Below are 12,934 nucleotides of genomic sequence, written 5' to 3' on the forward strand. Positions count from 1 at the left end.
TTAAAATATGATTATATGAGTTTTTTAACCCTAGAATCAAGTCAAAACCAATTAAGAATCAAAACAAGATTTTTTTGAGAGATTCTTCACTAGGGCACGTCTCTTGTATGACCTTCAATCATATACTTACGTTTACAATTTTTTAATATAAGCATTACACATAGCGCCACTGTGTAGAATAATGTTAGAGAAGATTTCTTGGTTGACAAAGGTCTCCTAGTTTATAGAGAATTAATTCCTCTTGTAACTTATTGTATAGGAATATGGCACACTCATGTACTATAGATACTTGTGTATTCGTTCAATAAAGATTATCCAAGTTACAAAGTTTTCATGGTATCAGAAAGCAAATTCGACCATCTTCTCTCTTTTTCTGGCTATAGCACATTCCACCAGATCTGAGTTTTCGAATTATTTTTTTTTTTTTGTTATTTTTTTCAGATTTGGGTTAGGAGATAAGGGGAGAGAGATAGAGAGAGAATATGATAGGTTGCTGGCCGGTGCCCACCACCATCCTCCACCTCCTCCACCGACCTCTCATCTCTATCTCTCTTTCTCTTTCTTTCTCCCCTTCCCTCCCAGCCCATTTAGAGAAAACTCATATCTGGGTTTTCAAATTTTGTTTTTTTTTTTTCTTAGATTTGGGTTGAGAGAGAAGGGGAGAGAAATAGAGAGAGGAGATGATGAGTTGTTGGCCGGTGAGGGAGGTCGCTCTCCATGGCTGCTGCAGAAAGAAGGTGGAAGAGGGTTTGGCTGCTGCAGAAACTTTTCGAATTTTTGGTCGACCCATGGTGGACTGTGGCGACATTTTCGTATATAAAGGATATTTTGGTCTGGAAAATACAAAAAGGTCATTATTGTTAATTTTGGGGTTAGGGGGTCAAAAAAATTAAGGGGTATTTAAAAGGGTTATTGAATAAAATTTCTCATTTTTCAAAGGATTAATTAATAGAACCAGTTAGTTTTTGATTTTGTGTGCTGATGGATAGTGAGCCACACAGCCTTATTATCTCTTGAGCCAAAGTGGCAGTTCTTTTACACAGATCTTGACTCCAAAAAGCTTAGAGGTTCCCCAATCAAAGCTTGAATTTTATTATAGTATTATATATTTTCTTAGGGGTTTAATTTGGAATTTGGGGTTAAGTAAATTATTCTATATACTATTTTAATTTGATTTTAATCGTAGTATACTAGTACGTAGTTGGGCAAAGGATAAGTTTAGTGTGTTAATTTTATTCTATATGCACAAGTCCAATATCCTATTACTTGTAGCACACTCTGGAAAAAGCAGGTAAAAAGAATATATACAAGTCCAATGTGCGTCCAGACGTTGTTAATTGTGCTGGTCCAAGCTGCAAGTACTCACACTTCTGCAACTAGTACTCCAAGTCCAAGCTGCAGGAAAAGATGAAATATTTATTCCATATGTAAATATACTATAAAGACAAAGAAACATAAATCTCACTCTATATATTTTTATTTTCCACATCAAGACTCAAGAGGCAGGTCAGCTTGCAACTTGTTTATCTCCCAAGTCCCAACCATGATCTGTAAAAAATTCACCAATTACCTCCTTTAATATATATGTCTTCTAGTCTTCTGGTCATATATATGCCTTCTAGTCTTCTGGTCATATATATGCTTTAACATCTTGGTTTAAGTTCTTTTTTTTTGGTCGAATCTTCTTCTTGGCTTAAGCTATTTGCTACATAGGGCTGCAACATCAGAATCTCTATTTAATTAATAGTTAATTAGTCATCATCCCCACCATCCACGGTCCGATCCTGTACGTAAATGTTGGTAGCAAGCTAGTCTTGGTTTGGAGAAATTAATTACTATATATATATATATATCAAATACACCACGTGGCTTAAACACTATTAAATTAAACTTGCAAAAAATATTACACATTTTTATAATTTGGAAGTAAAATTATTAGAAAGAATAGGCTAATAATTAAGGTATGCAAAAAAAATCAACAGGGGAAAACAAAAAATGGAAAGAGTCTGAGGGCCACTCAAATAAACCATCTAATTAAAAGACTGGGCTTCTTATATTCCATGAAAGAATACTGAAATTCACTTGTAAATAGTAATTCCATAAATACTGGCCAAAAAAATAAAGACAGAGAAACGTAAATCAAGCTAGCTATTGTTATTTCCCACATGAAGACTCAAGAGGCAGAGCAGCTTGCAACTTTTTTTTTTAATTATATCTCATCCATGAAGTGTAAGAAATTTAATGCATAAAAGCAGTTGAGTACAAGTCTAATATATTTAATCCAAGGTAAGTAACTCTATGAGTACTACTATACTAGTCTGAGAGAGACTCTGATGTGGATGGAGGCAGAGCAAAGGAGCAAGAATTGCATGTCTGACTGTCCTAAACTTTTTTAATAAAAAAATCCTTACTGTTTGACTGACCAGCTGCAGCGGCACAAAATGCATGCAGTTGGTTGCACTTTGTACACAATGCAGCTATATATATAAGGGGTCATTCCATTCCATAGCAGCAACTCAGCAAGCAACATGAGTGAAGTTGGCCAAAAGAGGGAGGGTTCCAATCAAGAGGCAAGTCATTGCCATAATCTCCATTGCCATCATCCGGCCCCTTTGTTGCCCTCTTCGTTTGTCCTCTTCCATGCGGTCGTCTTGCTGGTTCTTGTCATCCTCGATTTTCTGCTTGACATTTCTTTGGTCCCCATCTTGATTGGAACCCTCCCAGCTCTTTTGACCAACTTTAAGCAGAAAATGTGGAGGATGACAAGAACCAGCAGGACGACCGCATGGAAGAGTACGGCAGCGAAGGGGCCGGATGATGGCAATGACCCGCCTCTTGATTGGAATCCTCCCTCTTTTGGCCAACTTCATTCATGTTGCTTGCTGAGTTGCTGCTCTGGATTGGAATGACCCCTTATATATATAGCTGCATTGTGTACAAAGTGCAACCAACTGCATGCATTTTGTGCGGCTGCAGCTGGTCAGTCAAACAGGAAAGATTTTTTTATTAAAAAAGTTTAGGATAGTCAGATCGACATGCAATTCTTGCTCCTTTGCTCTGCCTCCATCCACATCAGAGTCTCTCTCAGACTAGTACAGTAGTACTCATAGAGTTACTTATCTTGGATTAAATATATTAATTAGACTTGTACTCAACTGCTTTTATGCATTAAATTTCTTACACTTCATGGAAGAGTATGTCGCCGAGATATTGGCAATGTCGCCAAGAGATGGGCGAATCTGCCGAGGGATCGGCAATAGAATTATAGTCTAACTGGAATTATGATACTCAGACCCAGATCACAAAGACTGAAGAGGAAGAAGTTCATTTGAGTTAAAACCATTGACTGCCTGTTCTTTCTTTGGCTTTGGCTTGGAGGTCATTTGGGGCCCAATGAATTAATGTGTTTCGATGTCTTTGGCAAAATAATTAAGAATAACATTGAGTTTGTTATTTGGTTGTGATTTTTCTTGGAGGATAGAGATGGGAAAGGAGGGGAAGATGAAACACCGAAAATCATAGCAGAAATTTTTTTTGTGAAATTTAAATTGAAGCCTACAAACCACAGGAAAGTCTTCCCCATAATGACTAAACTTTATGCTAGCTAGCCTAGCTGTCTGGCTGACGTGGCATGCTATAAAGCATAGGATTATTTGAATGGACTAGATGTTATTAAAGGCATGCCAGCAGAGCTTTTAAAGGCAGAGGAGCATGATCCTTCTTTATGAATACGCTTGCTTTTTTGCCCTTACAAACTATATGTTCTTTTCTATAGAAATGTCTGTCTATGCAGGCATACATGTTTAACATTCTGTGTCTCCCAAATGACTGTACCTGATACAGACTCGATCTTCAATATTCCATCCACCCTGAATAATAAACAATAAAATAAACAAATTGGTTCCTTGCAAAAGCAACACTATTTCATCAAGTTCATATTTCTGGATGTAGATGGACTCTCTTTAATTATCATAGCTGCGAATTATATCTTCTTGCATATCATATATTCATCATAGAAATAATAATTTATGCAATTTACTTGTTTATTAATATATGAATTGATGGTTGATTTTATATTTCTTAGAGTTTCATTAAAATTTATGTGTTTTTTTAACTTACACTGCTAGACATTCCACATTTTTATACCATAATTTTATCCACTTTATGTGGCAACTTACATGATATTTATACATTGGACACTAAAAAATAAAATAAAAAACCCAAAAAGAAAAAGAAAAACCTTGTCCAATAAAGTAATGACACGTAACATGATATAAAAATGTGGTAAGTATAATATTATTGATCCACAAATTTAAGGACCGATATTTTCAACATTGGTGGAGACTATAAGGTTTTTTTTTTTTTTTAATAAAGCATCTCATTGCATTAGATTAGCCAAAAGGCAGAGTAAATACAAAGAAAGAGCCCAAAGGCTTACAAGATTGCAAAACCCTACAGAAGTGGAGCATCAAAGCCCACAGAAATTCTAAAATTTCATCACAGCGGAGTTGAGCAGACATTATAGCTACCAAACGGAGCTAGTGAGGTGCCGAAGGACTTAGCGAACTTGTCGCGTTAGGGTCCATGATCCTACTAACAACTCTAAATCGAGGCCGATAATAACTCATAGTGGCAGATCGAGCAATAGTAACCGGTGGAAACATGAACAGTACCGGCGAAAATAGTGCCAACCAAACATCTTGAGATGAGCGTTCGAGAAAACCTGAGAGTATCAAAGCACCAAACAAGCCATAACAAGTGAAAATAAAGGAGAAAAACAAAGCTGCAAGATACAGTAGGAAATGGCCCGTCTAGTAACGTTTTACAGAACAATTTTTTAAAAACTGTATTGTAAAATGAAAATGACAAATTAAATTTTGCATTCTCAAAATATGAGAAAGCGTATGGTAGCGTAATTGAAAAACAATTATATAAAACAAAAATAATAAAAACACATTTGATATTAACCAATTATTACAACCAAATAATTATATTCACAAAACATATTAATTATAAATTATTATTAACTAATTTCATAAAATATATAATTAAAAAAAGAGAAGTTTTATAAAACCCAAACCACCTTGGTCGGCGTGACTACCTTGGAGGTGGAAGAGTTGTTGGTGGCCATATTATTAATGGAGACAAGACTGCAAGCACATATGATCTAGTTGAACGGATGTATTTTTTTCTATGTAAGGGTTGTTAAGGCTCGCGCGTGAGCTTCCTGCCATAGATATTATGGGGAGTCTTGATCCGTTTATTGAAGCGAGAATTGGAAACTATAGAGGGATTATAAAGTATATATTTTGAGAGATGGGTAGAGAGAGAGAGAAAGAAATAGAGGAATAGAGGAGAGATGAAGACAGATGGGTGAGGTGGGCAGCGGCGGGGGGTAGGTGAGTCTAGCTAGGTGGGAAAGAGGTGCATATCACATGTTTTTCATTTTTCTATTTTTTTTTCAGTTGTAAATTTTTTTTTATTTGTATCTGTGTTCTCTATGTTTTCTAAATTCAGTGAAAACATCATTTAGTCGTTTTCTGAATTTACACTGTAAACTATAAATTATATTTTGTGTTTTTCAAAAATTATTTTCTCAATACGACAACTAAACGCATTTTTGTCATTTTTTAAATTTGTAAAATAAAAAACTGTTTTGTAAAACGTTACCAAATGTGCCACAAGACTTCCAAAATGGAAGTACGGAAAAACTCTCACTATTGAGGGAGGAAAGTATCCCTGAGTTGGGGGGAGAAGGGAAAGGGAAAGGATAGAAGGGGAGAGAAGGGGAGGGGAGGGGAGGCCAGCTACCCTCACCCTCCCTGAAGTGTGAGACTGTGGGAGGGTTTAAGGAGAGAGAAGAGAGAAAACAGAGGTGGCGGCTAGGGTTACAGATATGTTGGTCATTGTCATAGACTATAAGGTTGATTGGTGGTTGGTTGTTGCTGAAGGCGAAATTATGCATGTGCAATAAACTATTAGTATGTTTGTACTGTTATGGACATGTTTAAATTGTGTCTTTTATTATGATGGAATATGTTTATTTATGTTTGTAATATTTGTTTTTAGGGTTGAATACATTTTTGGTCCACGAACTTTGAGCGGTTTCTCAATTTGGTCCACCAATTTTGAAACGTGACAAAATTAACCCCGAATTATCCAATTTGTGTCAATTCAGGATTTTCCGTCCAAATATCTAACGGAAGCTGACGTGGCCGTTAAACGCTGACGTGGCGCACTGAATGTGCGCCACGTGTCACCTCTTTTATTTTATTTTCAGATTTTTTCTATTTTTCTATTTTTATAAACTTTAAAAATTAATTAAAAATAGCTCCAGACTCATAAAAATACATGGAAAATTCCTACAACCTCGTCTTAACTAGTCCAAATTTATTATGGGGCCAAATTACCAATTTGCCCTCTGAGAGTTTCTAAAAAATTTGGTAAGTCCAAATTTATTTTATAGAGGAAAATTTATTTTCCTCTAAGACCGAGGGGTCTTTTGGGTAGTAAGTGTTCACGAGAAAGGTAGTGTTAGTTTTTAGAAGACCAACGGTGCAAACCTCGTATTTTTTGAAGCTCGGGAGATTATTCTATGAATTTCCAAAGATTCTAGAGTATTTTAATTTTTTAGAAATAAATTTGAACTTCCCAAATTTTCTGGAAACTCTCAGAGAGCAAATTGGTAATTTGGCCCCATAATAAATTAGTACTAGTCAAGGCGAGATCGTAGGAATTTTCCGTGTATTTTTATGAGTCCGGAGCTATTTTGAATTAATTTTTAAAGTTTATAAAAATAGGAAAATAGAAAAAATCTGAAAATAAAATAAAAGAGGTGACACGTGGCGCACATTCAGTGCCCCACGTCAGCGTTTAACGGCCACGTCAGCTTCCGTTAGATATTTGGACAGAAAATTCTGAATTGACACAAATTGGATAATTTGGGGTTATTTTTGTCACGTTTCAAAATTGGTGGACCAAATTGAGAAACCACTCAAAGTTCGTGGACCAAAAATGTATTTAACCCTTGTTTTTATGTTATTGCTGGAGACTTAAGAGTTTCGGGGTAATTATGTTGGCTGGAATATTATTGTGGAATCTGTTTTATATTATGCTTCTAAAGAGTATTTGGTATTATTTATGCTTGTGGGTTTTATTTTTATTAATTATATGCAAGGAATGAAATTTCGAAAATTTTGCCGAAATTTTTCGTTTTTTTGGGATCCCAAAATTTTATCACAGATCCGTTATTTTTCGTAAAAATTTCGACGAAATTTCGGGCGAAATTTCGAAAATGCTCCAAGCACATTTTTAGTTAAATTTCTCTAAATTTCGCTGAAATTTCGCTGAAATTTGGCATAGAGACCGAATGGAGGCAGAGACCGGAGGGAGAGAGGGCCGCCGTCGCCGGAGGGAGAGGAGATCCAGGGAGGAGACAAGCTCTGGAAGAGAAGGAGATCGGGGAGGGGGAGGGAGAGGGAGGGAGAGAGAGAAGAGATTAGGGAGAGAGGAGGGAGGAGTGAGGGGGGAGGGAAAGATTGGAGAGAGAGAGAAATGTTGTCTGCGTGAGAACTGAGGAAGGATAAAAGAAAATGAATACTGGAGAGAGGAAGGGAAGATTGGAGAGCAGCTGAGCAGGAGAGGTCACGACTCACGAGTGAAAATGAAGAAGGAAAGAAAAAAAAAAGGAAGAAAAAAGAAAAGAAAAGAAAAGAAAAGAAAAGAAAAGAAAAGAAAAGAAAAGAAAAGAAAAGAAAAGAAAAGAAAAAAAGAAAAAGAAAAGAAAAGAAAAAAAGAAAAAAAAACACGTTTCATTTGCGTCTATGCGCTCGTTGACCCGAGACTTTTCCAACAAGACTAAAATCAAGACTGAGTCTTTCCTAATTTTTATTGTTTCTCAATGACTCGCCGAAATCACTTAAAATTCAAATAACTTACCAAAATTAACTTCGAGGTCCAAAAAATGTTCTATAAAATTTCGTGAGCTCGTCTCGATAAATTTTATTTCTCTACAACTTCAAATTCATTTATTTCCTTCCAAAATTCCTCAAAAAAATTATAATATCTCCGAATTAACAAGATAATTATCAATAAATCACTATTTACTTCAAAATAAATTATAAACCAACTTTTCGGGATCTCACAATCTATTTAGATTGTTTTTGGTTATTGGATTAAGTGGTTTAGAAAATAACAATACATGTCATTTTCTTATTTGTCCACATATGTTTTAAGGACAATTGGATTCAAAATGATTAAATATCCCTTAAAAAGAGGTCATTTTTATATAATTATTAATTAGTGAACTATTTTTATTTAACAGTATTTGTCTCCAGCGCGCATTATATTTACCTTATATCACATGAAATCTACTATATTATTTGGTTTCTTCAATGTTTTTTATCAATGTAGTAGATAATATGTTAAATAAACATATGGTCAAGTTTCATTCAAAATTTCAATATTTTGATAGTAATTTTCGTCGTTTTTGTCCAATTTTATCGAAATCGAAATTTTAACCGAAATTTCCGTCGAAATTTCCATCGAAAATTTCCTTGGAACCGAAATTTTACTCTTTGATTATATGTTCATTAATTAATGAACAACACGTGTAGTCCACTCCATCCGTGTAGTCTACCCCCGTACACGTCATCCACCCCCTCCGCGTGGCCGCACCGGCTATCCTCTCCGCTCGTCAATCCCCTCATCTTTCTCTCTCTCTGTCTTTTGTCCCAACTCCTCCTTCGGCTCGAATCAAAGGAGGACAGTGGAAATGATGGAGGTCCTTACCAAAGCTTCTCAGAGTATGTTTCAATCTACTGCTTTGGGTTTGGAGTTTTGGCATTCATAAATTTTAATTTTTTATTTTATTTTCTGTATGGTGGGTTTGTTGTTGCAGATAGATGGAAGAGAGAGAGAGAGAGAGAAAAAGAAGGGTCGGGGGGGGGCTGTTTGTCGGCAGGGGAGATCACTGGCACGGGGGAGATTGTTGGTGATTCAGTTTCAGTGATCGATTTAGTTTCAATGATCGATTTAGTTTCAGAGTTCGTTCAGTTTTAGTAATTAATTCAATTTTAGTGATCGATTCAATTTCAGTTTCAGTAATCAATTTTAAATTTAGTGATCGATTCACTTTCAATTTCACAGTGCATTTTGCATGGATACCAGAAATATTAATAATTCAAACTCTTTTCCACCAAAACGTACAGGATTCATGAAGTGAATTAATGAGAGCTGATTTCCCAACATTGGGAACGCCAACGACCAGAACAAGCAGGGCAGGGTATCAGTTTATACTCCACCAGCTCAGGAAGCTTTGATACATGAACCATTGAAAAGAAACATAAAACAGAAAAAGCAAGCTAGAAATTAACCCACACCCAGTTCACAATTCTTGCTATATGCACAAATGGGAAGGCAATCTCCAAAAAATGAGTCCATTTCTGCAATAACAGCTTGCTAATTTATATTTTGGTGGAGTCCTTGATATACTAAAGGAAGAAAACTAAAGGAATGAGTTGTATTGTAAGATTTAACTGACATATATATAATGCGAGTCACCAATTAAATTTTTGTGCTTCTCGATCATAAATTATTAATCCATTGCTAGATTAATTAATATGCAGGGGCCTCTGAGACTTACCATTATGCAAGTAGTGGGAAATGTCTGAGGGCAGCAAATGCACTTCATAAATAGCTAGGTTTAAATCACCTGAACTAGCTAGTATATATATTTGGCAAAATTAATATCCAAATTCCACTGCCAAATAGACATGTACGTACAAGGCCACTGTAATATTAGTGGTGGATTGAACCAGAACCTCAAGCACTTCTAAGTCACGAAATGGGATGATTGGTGATTTGGTGACAGTTAGATATCCATGGAAACATGCACACTAGCCAACCATTACCACAATGGTGAGTGTAAGCCAACTGTTACAAATAGTGATAGAGTTGGGCCACCATAAACCATTTGGTTCTTTAATTAATTTATGGTAGAGTAATTTTTTAAAATTTGCAATGCCAAACTGAATTAGCAACTAAAATGAAACTAGTGCATGTTAATGCACCAGACTGCAGCAATAGTGGGCTCGCGCGGAAATGTTAGAATACATTGCAGACTTTGTCTTCTCCATCGATCCACCATACCCAAAAAAGGGTTTCTCAAGGCATTTTGCCACCTTAAGCTTAACAATCAACAGGCCATGAGTGGGTTTAAGCTTAACTAATGATGAAAGCAACTAATAATAATTTCCCAAGTAGCAATAGCAGTGGAAAAAAGTAGTGATATATAGTAGGCAGAAAATGCTGTATTGCTCTTTCAAAAGTTGAAAAGTATGATGTCTTTAATTCCTTCAAATACTAAACATTCCAAATACTACGTTCATCTTTATCAATTCAACATCCATGCATTTTAATTGGCCGGGCTACCATTGGTGGATCTAGACAAACCAAAGCAATTAAATTGTAGATAACCGAATACAACTGCCACTAGATCTCTAGAATATTCAATATTACAGAATATACTGCTTCATAGAAATCCAGATATTGGTTATACCGCAAAAATATACATGGCGTCCACTAATCACTATATTATTACACAATACCTAACTTTGATCGAACTTCCAATTTGGACTAAAGATTGGTAGCGGACTTAACCACAAGGGTATTAGTAACATTACATTACATTTCGAGTAATGTAATGTTTTACCGGATAGGATCTTGTAATGTAATATACAAGATTTATAAAACAGTAATTTCAAAAGGCCAAGTTTCAACTTTCAAGTTCGTAACAAATTAAATATACAAACCTTGCATGCTTCTCATCAATATCATCTATGACAACTATATGCATGTTCTATCACAAAGTACATTATATACATCCAAAGCATATGTCACGAATGATAAATACCATTAATTAGGAAACTAATACTTTCTTACCATTGCTCTTCAAACATTTTATAGTTCTTAAATCCTGTGTACCAAAATCCATGCCCGGAGCAACAAAACATATTCTCCAGAAAATGAACAATTAACAGTTCTTGAACCAAAACCAGCAAAGCAAAACCAAAAATACAAAAAAAAAAAAAAATAATCATAAAAATAAACTAAATTAAACTACCAAAGATTTGGCATGAACCAGGTGGGTTTGTCATGTAACCGGGAATGAGAATGATCTTCTGGGAATGTATGGCGTTTGATGCTCTTGTCTGTCAAGGAAAACACTCCGAAATCACGCCTGCTCGACGACAACAATGCTACAGTACAAGGAAAATCAAAAGCAAAATAGATGCAGTTTCTTTGAACAAGTGTGTTATCATGGGGACCATTACTAAGGTCTGTGGCAGGGATGAATTTGCAACTGGTATCGCTTATGAACAGTATCTGATGAGCAAGATCAACAACCTCTACCCAACGAGGGCCATTATTAAACTCCAGTCTGAACACTCGGAATCCTTCAGTATGAGGTGGAATGAAGAACTTATCATTTAAGAACACATGCCAAGGCATTATTGTATTCTTCTCACGAGCAAAACTGACACTATGGCGAATCATAAACAACTCATTTGATGCAGAATCTTTTGATAAGTAAATGACTTCATTTTTCGTAGTATATTTGACTCCTTTTTTGGTTGAAATGATGGGACAATAATCAACTGGTGTGGGATCAAGCATAACCAACCTTTCAATCCTATAGCTAGGAGGGCCTTCATTGGCATCTTGGATGTGAAACACAAATAGATTTCTTGATCCATTCTTTGTTGCAGCATATAGTTTCCCATCAATTATTACTATATCATTAAAATGTAGTCCTCCAACCGCTCTCGTAATGGTGGTCCATGATTTATCGGTGGGCCTACAGAAAGCCAAACGACCTTTTGTACACATGCTAGCCACAAGACAGTGTTGGCTAGTTGGTATTGAAGAGGCTACTACTTTGTACAAGGTACAATAACTGTTGTCATCCCATTGAATGGTGGACTGTGATGGGAGCATCACTCGGGCACCTGATATTGGATTCAAGAAGAAGTTAACAGTAGAAAACCTTTTGTGATTCCGATCATGATCATCATGCATTGAGTAGAATGACCAGGGTTTCATAAAACCCTCAGGACGCCAAAAAGCACTGTCAACCATTATCAACCACCCCTCAATTGACCCAACACAGTTGAGCCTATTCATATAAGTGGGAACTGATTTGTAAATTTTATGATTGCTTAGATTTAAAAATCGATGACCTTTGAGGGAAAAGGGATTAGAACGGAGCATCAGCCATGGAAGTTGATCAGGATCAGCAGCGCAACCCTTTTTGCTGGCAATTGCCATATCAACAGCTTTTCGCCAAGAAAGGCATACTGCACCACACCGAACATAATCTGCTATGCATAGTCGTCGTAGAATCAATTGCATTATGTCTTCTGGTAGTTGCTTGGACCAACTGTTGTGCCTCTCCTCTAATTCAGAATGTGTTAGTAGTTTGCTTCCCATCCTTTTAACAAAGGAGATAGTGCTCATCAGCTTGCGGGCAATGAAATCTCGAGTCCTCAGTAACGACATTCTTGATAGGCGGTTGTACGCCAATATAACTAGATAATTTCTAGCAGCAACCTTAGCCAATTTCTTCCTTTTGCGCTTAGAAATCATCTTCGCCATCTCAACCGCAAATTTTGCCCATTTCTTCCTTGTGCGCTTCAAACTCAGCCTCACCATCTTTATTATTTAATTATCTCGCTCCTTTTAAAAACCCTGAATTCAGCAAAACTCAAAAGTTATATGTACATATTTCTTCTTGAATTAGCTATTTAGATATATGATGGAAGACACATATATAATGATGACAATGTATATATGTATATATGTGTAGCTGCTATAACAGTTGAATTAGCTAGCTATATATATATATATAACTTTCTCATATGGACTGGCAGTATAG

The 12,934-nt window shown here is 36.0% G+C and overlaps 1 protein-coding gene across 1 annotated transcript; it reads right to left on the reverse strand.

The window, feature by feature from the left end:
• Positions 1–11,118: 11,118 nt before the first annotated feature.
• LOC147282383 (uncharacterized) lies at positions 11,119–12,711 on the reverse strand. The gene has a single exon (XM_086248207.1). The coding sequence runs from the start codon at positions 12,709–12,711 to the stop codon at positions 11,119–11,121; it is 1,593 nt and encodes a 530-aa protein (XP_086104333.1).
• Between the last annotated feature and the right edge of the window lie 223 nt (positions 12,712–12,934).

The sequence above is a fragment of the Dryas octopetala genome, chromosome 6, assembly GCF_963921425.1.
Source record: "Dryas octopetala chromosome 6, drDryOcto1.1, whole genome shotgun sequence".
Classification (NCBI taxonomy): Eukaryota; Viridiplantae; Streptophyta; class Magnoliopsida; order Rosales; family Rosaceae; genus Dryas; species Dryas octopetala.